Source organism: Parasteatoda tepidariorum, chromosome 4, assembly GCF_043381705.1.
Source record: "Parasteatoda tepidariorum isolate YZ-2023 chromosome 4, CAS_Ptep_4.0, whole genome shotgun sequence".
Lineage (NCBI taxonomy): Eukaryota > Metazoa > Arthropoda > Arachnida > Araneae > Theridiidae > Parasteatoda > Parasteatoda tepidariorum.
Window position 1 is genome coordinate 50,227,908 of NC_092207.1, and position 10,517 is coordinate 50,238,424.

A 10,517-nucleotide genomic window follows, 5' to 3' on the forward strand; every position below is an offset into this window, starting at 1 on the left:
CAGTAGAAAAATATCAATTCAACAGCGGCCTTTTAAAGCATTCTCACTTCAATTAATTAATTAATTCCTAATTGAGTTTAAATTAAATATTGTCATGTTTTTAGTGCATGAATCTGAATTGAACAACCTGATAATGCTCACTCTGGTTATTGTTATCTGGTTGCTCACTACGTGCTCTTGCGCGCCGAATCCAATCAATTAAAAATGAAAACTGTTGCCAGCGCGAGAAAAGAAATATCATCGGTTTTATTGATACATACGTACGTATTAGCGTTTTATATAATATAGATAGTAATTTTTTAATGTAAAAAAAGATGTTTAGCAGATTCTTTATTTTTTAAATCATTTTTGTATTTGTTTTGTAATTCCTTTATTTTATATATTTCCATTTTCTATTATTTAGATCAAAGTTATCTCAACAAAATGTTGTTACAACATCTACTTACCTGTTTGGCCATCCACTCTTTGTTCCCGTCCCTGCTACTCGATGCTCATTTGATACCCTGTATGGTATTATGCTAAAATATATGGCGTAAGTGTTTTAAGAAATCCTTTTTATTTCTTGTTCTGTTCCTTTACTTGTATCTGGTTTATAGGCACATGGGTACTTTTTCAATGTAGCCGAAATGTAATGAAAGTAGATGCAAATTAAAACTTAAACAAGACTAGAGTTAAAAAGAATGAAACAAAGAGGAGGGTTATAGTATCTAAATGAAAACTGCTGATGAGATAATAAAAGGTATCGAAACCAATCATTTAATGTCATTAGTAATCATTTTATCTTCATAAGTAAGTGATCTCATAAACCTTAATAAAAAATATCAGTTATGTTAATAATTGTTAATAAAATAAAGAAAAAATTGAATGCCTTGCTTATTTAATCGGATAAATGTCTTCAAAGAATAATCTTCGTTTATTTTTTACAATAAAAAAAATGGGATTTGAGTGTTGAACAATTAGAAAACAATTTGTACTCTTGTTTCAGTAAGATGAAAAGGTTAGTGAGTACATTTTTAAATTCATTTTAAATTACATTTGTTAGCTAACAATGTGTCTAAATTGCAAGATTTGAATGTCTATGATAAATTTGAAATGTATATGAATTCATTCATAACACTCAATGTAAATTGAAAAGTTACAAAACCTTCTACAAACTTTCTAATAATGTTGAATCAGTTATAATTTAAAATTCTGCTCATCAAATAAGAATGCACTAATTTTTTAAGAATCTTCTCTAAATTATAAAAACTGTAGCTCATTTCTACCCAAAATTTTAAATTAAAACAAAATAAAATACAAATGCTGTAGTTAATTTAACATTTATTGTATTTGTGAAATTTAATTTGGAAACTTTTTCCTAATTAAATGTAGATAGGCTGCTTTTTAAAATTAGTCGCATGATAAAAACAAATGTCTGTTAAACGAGTGAGGCTTTAATACGCAATTGGCACTGTGTGAATTTTATTTTTATTTAAACAAAAATATTGCTTTAAAAAAATGTACTTGTGCATATTCAGTTAAGAACTTTCATTGACTTAAAATTAAGAAATAAATAAATTATTAGTGACATGATTTAATAACTACTTTTGACTCATGTAACATTGTAGCTATTATCTGTTCTTGTAGACAGGGGGGAAAAGTTGAATCTCTATTACTTTTTTAAGTATCTGTCTTTCTGAATTCTCATTGATTTTAATTTTCAGGCGCTTTTTCAAGTTACCTCAAACTGAGCAAGAATGGGAGCAAGTGCTCCCACCAAGTACTGAAATCAGAAATGGGGGTATGTTGCTAATTATTTGAAATTTTTTTTATAATTAAAAAATTTTTTAATGACTTTAATTTTGTAACTGTCAGTTAAATTAATAACTAGTTACTTAAGAATGTATATGCTTTTCTTAACCTAAAAAATAGGCTATCCTCTGAGCCCAATAACATTTCTTAGGATTTATCATACTGATATATTATCATACTGATTGTAGCTATATTTTTAACTAGTTTTTTTTTTCCATTTCAATTAGTCAGTATATATGCATACTTTAGATACTGACTAAAAGGCTCTTTATTTTTTAGATGCAGACATTTTTAATGGGGACGATTATGACAGTGATCCATCTGACAATGACAAAAATATGGATAATGATGACATTATGAAAAATGCACCATCAGAGCAAAAGAGATATTTGTTTAAAATTTTAAGTATAAATGCTCCAGGAAATCTAGAGTATAACCAACTGAAAGATAGTGAGGAATTCCTAAAGTTAGATCGTAAGTTTTGTTTGATGCAAAGTTTTCTACAGCCCATGACATTAGCAATAGATTTTGCAAGCTTTAAGTTTTTCAATTAGGGGTGTGTAGCATTTATAAAATGTTCTTGAAAGGTGCTTAGCTAATTTTTTTTTAGAAGCCCTTAGAGATGCTTTTTTCATTGGATGTTTTTAGAAAGTGCTTAATTCTCCTTTTTCCAAAATTAAAATTTTTCTTTACAATGTTGATTTTCACCATGAATTATGCAAAAAGCGTTGTTGTCACATTGTTCTTTTAAACATTTTAAGAATTCATTCAACCACAATTTATTTTGGTGTCCATCTGTCCGTAATGTATGAAAGCGTCGGCAATTTTACGTGGTTAATGAAATATTAACAGAATTGCTTGTACACACTCTAAGCTGGATTCTTTGGGAAAGATTTTTGCCTTCTCGTGTGCAACTTTGCTACAGTTTTAAGAGCAAAAAAGCTGTGCTACTAGAGATTCTCGATTTCAGGCTTCATTTTCCAGCCTTTGAAGTTGAATCGAAAAATTTAAAATTTTTGCTGATCATCGGGAACTAACTAAATATTGCCAATTTATTTTTTATTTCTCTTGCTAATTTCGACTTTTGGGAGACTTGGAATTTTTTTCCATAGACTTTGTGTTGAAGAAAACCTTTAGGAGAGACCATAAAAACATCTTCCAGCGACCGGGCAAACCTTTGCTCCAAATGCCGAAAAGGTTGAATAAGGAAACACGAGGAATATCAAAATAAAAGAAAATATTAACAAAACAAATAAGTAGTTTCAAATGTGTTAGAAATATTTGTGAGTAGCTTTTGTTTAGAGAGCTGTTTTTTGACGATCTCTGAAAGAGATGAACAATCTCATGTCAGAGTGCACTAAAGGCAATGCTATCAATGATTTAGTTTTAGAGTTAGAAGTTAAATTAGAAAAATAAGGTTATTTTAGAATAAACTAAGCACCTTAAACAAACCTATCATTTTTTAAGTAAATTAATTTTTATGATATACAAATAAATGCAAACTTAAACAAAAAATATAATTGGTAAATTTGCTTTTACACATAATTATATCAGTAAAGTTCATTTTTATTTACGATTCTTTTATGCAACACTCAATTTTATTCATTAATCCGGTTTTCATGACGCTGAGTAAAATTAAAATCACTTGCCAAATTTCCTGTAACTTTGATAGCATTTTGAACTCCTGAGAACAACCAACCTCCATTTACGACCATTTTGCTGTGGAACAGTGAGTGGTCGCTCTCAAAAGGTTTCAAAGTATACAGGGCCTGCGTTAAGCATTCGCCACCTCGTCAAATGCGATGAATTCGATGACGCCTAATGCAAATAATTTTTTCCACTGGAAAGAAAATATATACTTAACTCGATCCTCAAAATTATGTCAAAATGAATTTTTCTAAACATATCAGTATTTTTGATTTGATTACAGTGATTTTCGGTAGATGCACCGCGTAACCAATTAAAATTTGGTCCGAATAATATAAGCCTGAACCATTGTACCGTAAAATACATTGTAAACCTAGTTAAATAATTCTATGTGAAAAATTGAATCGTAAACAATTGTTAAGATTTGCATTTGGCAAAGACTTTTGAAAATTGACGAATATTTTTGATACTTTGCTAATTTACTGGTTTAAAATTTAAAAGAGGCGTGCGTGCAACACACACACGAGCTTTCAACAATAGGAAGAAAAATTTTATTAATGAGCATATCCTAATTATTATTTTCATAAGAAAAATTTCTTAATATTTTTTTTGAGTGTTTAAAAAGTGCTTACTTTTTGTTGAAAAATTTAGCTACTGTTTACTATATAGTGATGAAGGATAAATTATTAACTAAATTTATTATTTTACTTCATTTTTATCTTAATATTTTGTTTGTTTTCTATTTAGGTAAAATGTATTTGTCACTTGAGTTTGATGAAAAAGTTAGAAAGGAATGTTTTAATGAAAAAGAATTTGTGGTATGATAGTTACTATTTTAATTTTATTATTTATTAATTAATAAACTGAAATATTTAACTAGTATTTAAAAATTATACAAATGCATGTTTAATGATTCCTCATTTTAATTAATTGCCCTATTTATTGAGCAAGGTTCATAGTAAAATCTGAAGATACAGATTTAAATTTAAAAAAAAAAACTGTAAATACGAAAAGTTTTGCTAAAATCTAGAAGATGTTAAACTGCTAGAAAAATCGAAATTTCAGGACTTTTTTTTTTTTTCTTCTCTGAAACCACTTTTTTTACAAAATTGTCAGTTTTCTAATACAAAAGTGTCATATTAATTCTGTTAACAGAGCAATTTTGATTGAAGAAAAACTCTTATTGAAACTTTATAAAATTATATTTACTATAATGTTTGAATAATTTTTTTATAAAACGATTATTATTTTAATGAGGATATTAATATTTTTCAAGGTTTGTAAAATTATAAAAATGGAAAACTCTTTTTGTTTTTTAGCTCTTTTAAATGTCGTATTTAAACTCTCTAGAATTGATTATTTGCGGTTTAATGTGTGCATCACAATATTGTTGAATCATCCAGATTGTATGTAGGAATAAAAAAAAAACGTACTCAAAAACAGGGCATGACAATTTAGTTTAAAAGCACTAGCCAGACTAAAACTTTTGCTCCTCACCATTTTCACGAAAAAAATAAAAAAAATTCAGGATCTTAACCGATTTTGTATAAAGAGTTTTATGGTGACCCAAACCACAAAAAAGAATCTAGAAATGAGTAATGATTTATTGTAGTGAATGAATGCAGTAGTGATTAATTAATCCTAATATAATTACTTAAGCTTTTCAGGACAGGTTTAAAATATCATCAATATTAACTAGTTGCATAGTTTCAAAAAATTATTAAAATTTTTTTTATCATTCTTCTTTGTAACTAAAAGTATAAATAATTAAAGTTTTTAAAAACTAAATAAAAAATTATCACCTTATGAAAAACTAATGAAAGAAATATTTTGTTAAAGAAGAGAGCCTGAGCAAAAAAAAAAAAAAAAAACTACTTTAACCTATTAAGTTTATATATTACTCGATTTTTGAAGTTTGATTCAAGAATTCAGTTCATGAATTTAGGAATTGAGTTCAAGTGTTTTTTTTTTTTTTAAATCTTAATTTTTATTTTTTTTAAACTATTTTTATCATATTTGAATTTTTTTTTTTTTAATCCTCTGATAATTTTTTTATTTTCTAGAGTAATATCATACATGAATCAATGAATCAGAGGATATCACAGAAAAAACAAGTCATCCAACTTAGTGAATGTCTGGAACTTTTTACCACTGTAGAAAAATTAGGTGCTGATGACCCTTGGTACTGTCCTGCTTGTAAAAAACATCAGCAAGCTACAAAAAAATTTGATTTGTGGTCTTTGCCTCAAGTCCTTATCATTCACCTCAAGCGGTTCTCGTATAATCGATACTGGAGGGACAAGCTTGATACTCTTGTTGAATTTCCTGTCAAGTAAGTTTTTGATAATCCAAAGTAGACCTTAACTATTTTTAAAATTTGATCATGTGTTCAATTTCTTAGAAAATGATTCCTGACTGACCATTTGCTACACATAAATTGTCAGGATTATTAATAATCTTTCTGTCAACCATGAATTAAAAAGTAAAAAACCTCATCTCTTTTAAAAGCGAAATATAGTTTCTGAGGTAACTAGATGTTGGCAAGCTATGTTGAAAAAATTAAATTAGTTACTCCATTATTTCACTTTTTATTAATGTGATTACTTTAACTTCCTTCAAGGGGCTTAGGTAATTATGAGTTTCACAACTTGCTAGTAAATTTTCCTGCTTTCATTTTATCCGATATTCTTTTTATTGTCGTGTTAGACTTTGTCTACATTACCGACTTTTTTATTTTAAGTATCACGTTTGCAGTTTAATTGCTTCTGGCTCTTGTGTCAAGAAATTCTACATTCATATGCTTTCTTTAACATGAATTGAGCAATATTTAGTAATAATCTGCCCCTAAAATAAGCATTAATTTTTAAAAAAAATTATGATGGGCAAATTTCTGAATTTCTTCCCTTTAGAGGAATTTGTTTGCTTAGCAGGAAAATATGCAAGTAAAAGTATGATTTGTTTCAAATTATTAGAAATGCTTCATCCTTTTTTTTTAAAAAAAAAAATACTATGTATATTTTTATATTTAACAATTGATTGTCATAGTATGAAGGATTAAAATAGTAAGGTGTTTTCGGATATACTTTTAGTGTAGCAAACCAAGAAATAAGAAATTATATTTATTTTTTCTGTTATATATGAAAAGCTAAAAGAATTGCAACTTGCTCACTTGTAACAAATTAAAAATTATCAAGTTTTTTTTAAATAAGGAAATAGTGTTTCAAATTATAAAAAATAGAAAGGATTAAAATTTTTACTCTGAGAATGTTTGATTAGCCTAATCTAATAATTTCTTTTATTTGTTTTTATGAAATAGTTTTAATAATTGCATTTGTATAAAGAAATATTTATTGTTTTTTAGTGGTCTAAATATAGCTAAATATGTACTTAATCCATCCCATGGACCTGCTATATACGATCTCTGTGCTGTTGCTAATCACTATGGTGGAATGGGAGGTGGTCATTGTAAGTATTCTTGATAATGTGTGTATGTATATATATATATTATCACCTATGTTTGCTGATTAGTGTTAAATTGAATAGTATTTTTCATTTTATCAGACATTGTATCAATTTTTTAAATATTAAAGTGAGCTAGTAAGTAAGTGTAGAATTTAACTATGATTTATTGCTGCCTTGGAGCCAGGTTGTTAATTTGATATATATATTTTTGGAATTTAAACAATAAATGATTGAACTTTGAATTTAGCTACATTTTTGAATATTGTTACATACCTAACAATTCTATACCATTGAAGCTAAATCATATGCATAAATTGTTGTCTTTATAACTAGATTCTATTCATTAGAATCTGTTTCTAAAGTTATATTTTGAAGACTTCCTTGTCTTATTTTATTCTATTTTTTATAAATTGCTGGCATTGAATTAATCATATATGCCCCCTACGGAAAATGCTGGAAGTGTTGCTCATTTAACGGTACCTGGTGTGCATTTGTGAATCTGAGTCACGGTAGCTAGTAACATTGCCACAGGTTCATAGGGTGAGCTACATTCACACGGCAAAGAACAAACACTGAGACATCCTGGCCCCGAGCTGGATTCAAAACCACAACTGTTGACTTTGAAGTCTGGCATCCTGACCATTCAGCCAGCGTGCCTTCCAACTTGATCAATGCCATTTGTAAAATACTTCCTATAGAATTTTTTTAGATATTCTTGTTGGTATATCATTTACCAATTATATTTGATTGGTGCACTTTTTGCCAGATTCATTTAATATATAGATATTACGTGAAGGGTCTAATTTTTCAAAAATTTAAATCATTTTGAACTCATTCTGAAGTAACAGTTGATCATTTGAACTTTTTCTGAAGTAATTAAAAAGAATTGCATCTTTTATTTGAATGGATCTTTTGTTCTGTTTAATTTTTGTACAAAGACAAGTATTCATTTAAGTCATTTTGTTTTCAAAATTCAATTTATAAAGCAAATGAAAAAGCTCTCTTAAAATATTGTAATACGTCTATAAAAGTGTTTAGAATTTATTCATTGTGTAGGGGAAGGGGGAAGCAGTAAAAAGAAATGTTCCAACCGAAGTCCTCGGCTGACATAGATTGTGCCGGCTTAGCTTTGATTTAAGAAAATGATTGTTGGGTAGTGGGTGTTGTGTGCTTTTAGACCAGGCAAGTTATTTATCATTTGATTCTACTGGCTAATTTAACATAAGCTACTTTTCTTTCTTTAGTTAAAGAGGAGGTATGTGATTCCGGCACTTTGTTATTTTCATTGTTTAAATGGGAGTAGTTAATACTATCAATATTTCAGTTGGTGTTCGTAATGGAAATGTTTTTTTTTTTCTTCCTTCCTTTCATCCTGATTTGATGCTTTCGGTGTAGGTTGTTGCTGATTTTCTGAAAAATAACAGATGTTTTGAAAAATCATTTAAAGAAAAAAATAAAGTACAGCTTGCTGTGTTCTGATTAGAAAACTATTTTTTTTTTNAAATAGATATTTTTTTTTTTTTTTTTTTTAATTTTTAAAATGATTTGGAAAGCTTATTAGCAGATAAGGTTGCTCAATGCAAAAATTATAAAACCATGCTATTCTAGCTTATGTTATTTGCAAGGACGTATGTTCATTTTGTCTTCAAACTGTTTTTGTTGTAAATGGTGGTTATTTTTTAGATATATTGTTTAATGGCTTTTTCTTTTTCAGCCGCATTGACTAAGAAAAAGCTATTAAAAAGAATCAGTAATGGCATCGGGTATTTATTCTCAAATATGTTGATGGGGAGAATAAATACCTGATTTCCTTAACAGAACACACTAAGCTGTACTTTCAATTTCTTCCTCTTTATTTTATTTTTCAAATCATTTTTGGGCCACCCTCTAAAACAATTTGTGGCAAAAAATCAAAATTGTAGTAGCTATAGAGTTATTTTTTTTTATCAGTTTTGTTATTTAAATACTTCTAAGCAAATGTACTTGGGTCATTTAGTGTAAATTTATCAAAATATTTAGTTAATTCTTAAAAATTAATAAGTGTAAAAATTAAAATCATTAATTAAAAAAAATAACTGAAAAACGCATGGAAATATTTTTATGGTTGGCTTCAAAGTAATTGCTTGCGTAAAACATAGATGTTAGTTGTAAACTCTTCCTAATTTTTTAAGTGACCTAAATCTTCGTGCTATCTCCCTGATTTTATCAAAAGTTTGATAAATCAGCAAAGGCATAAATTTTTGTTTTATTTTTTTAAAAAAAATATTGAATACTAGTGGGTTCTGTCCTCCGTTCGCTGGTGTTCCCCAACCCCTGGATATCGTCTGCTTGTTTCACTTGCTATTAAGGTAAATCCATTAGATACGTATAGAATCTTAGAAAAGATTCTGGTATAAAATCTTAGGAATTTAAATGAAATATTAAAACCTTTTAAAACTAATTCCTCTTTAAAATTTTAAGCCAAAAATAAGTTATTGAAGTAAAAAATTTTAAAATGAAATAAATTACATGCAATAGAGAAATTTGCAGAACATAATATCAAACACTTCGTTTGTTCATATGAACTATTTGCTTTTAACCGTGCATTTCTTTCCAACTTATAACTCAGTTCATCTTTTCCTTATTCGTGTAAGAAAAGAATTTTAATTCCAAAATTTGTAAATGTGTGCATTTACACTTCCTTGCTTATGACAGATCACATACTTAATATATCAATTATTTGTTGCCAAATGCAGGGGGAAAAAATGAGGACTCACTTTATTGTTGTAAAAGTGAAATATATGTATAGATAAGAGTATCAGTGTAATAAAATATATTTTGATACCGCTTTTTTTTATTTATGAAATAATTTTAACCAATAATTTTTAAGTGCTTTAAATAAAGAAAAATTTAAATTTAGTAAAAGATCAATGTTTAAAGAGAGATATATTGCTTATTAAATGAACTTAATAAACATATTTGAAATCATGTATTTTTTATTAATTTATTTACTTAACTTGACTTGAAACAGTTAAATTGAAAGTTTAAAAAAAATAATAAATTTATTAATTAATTAACATTAACTCTATTGCTTTTTTGACACATTTAATTCATTTTTGCAAAATATGTCATTATTTTAAAGAGATTCAGTTTGAATTATAAATTCTAATAATTTTGTCTTGAAACATAAATTTTTTTTATCTATTCTAATTTTATTGTAAATAGATACATATTTTAACAAACCATTCATTTAATTTTAGAAGTTTAAATTTAAATACAGTACAGAACCCGTTATCCGGAAATCAGAAAACCGGAAGACCAAAAAACCGGAACGAAATTCGGTAAATTTTCCCGCCATTTAAAAATTTTTTTTTATTTTTCCTCATAAGATTTTAGGATTTGTCTTTCTTTTTTGAAAGATGTTCACATTACCATCATTTTGGAAATAATCATTAGTGTTCATCATCGTAATCATCGTTTTTTCTTCTTTTTAAGATTATTTCCAAAAAAAAAATTTTTTTAAATTGGGTTTAACAATAAAAAAACGGCTTTTTGTAGCGATTCAGAAAACCGGAAAAATCAGTTATCCGGAATAGCGATGGTCCCGATCGTTCCGGATAATCGGTTCCCTACTGTAC

General features: G+C 27.4%; 1 protein-coding gene across 2 annotated transcripts in view; it reads left to right on the forward strand.

The window, feature by feature from the left end:
- LOC107448230 (ubiquitin carboxyl-terminal hydrolase 4) overlaps positions 1 to 10,517 on the forward strand; it is a gene marked incomplete in the record, with an annotated part of 40,108 nt that overhangs the window by 26,042 nt on the left and 3,549 nt on the right. For both annotated transcript variants that reach the window (XM_071179780.1, XM_043042886.2), the window contains 6 exon segments: positions 404 to 532; positions 1,704 to 1,780; positions 2,071 to 2,265; positions 4,186 to 4,256; positions 5,502 to 5,770; positions 6,800 to 6,903. In XM_071179780.1, coding sequence (XP_071035881.1) covers positions 404 to 532; positions 1,704 to 1,780; positions 2,071 to 2,265; positions 4,186 to 4,256; positions 5,502 to 5,770; positions 6,800 to 6,903 — 845 coding nt within the window.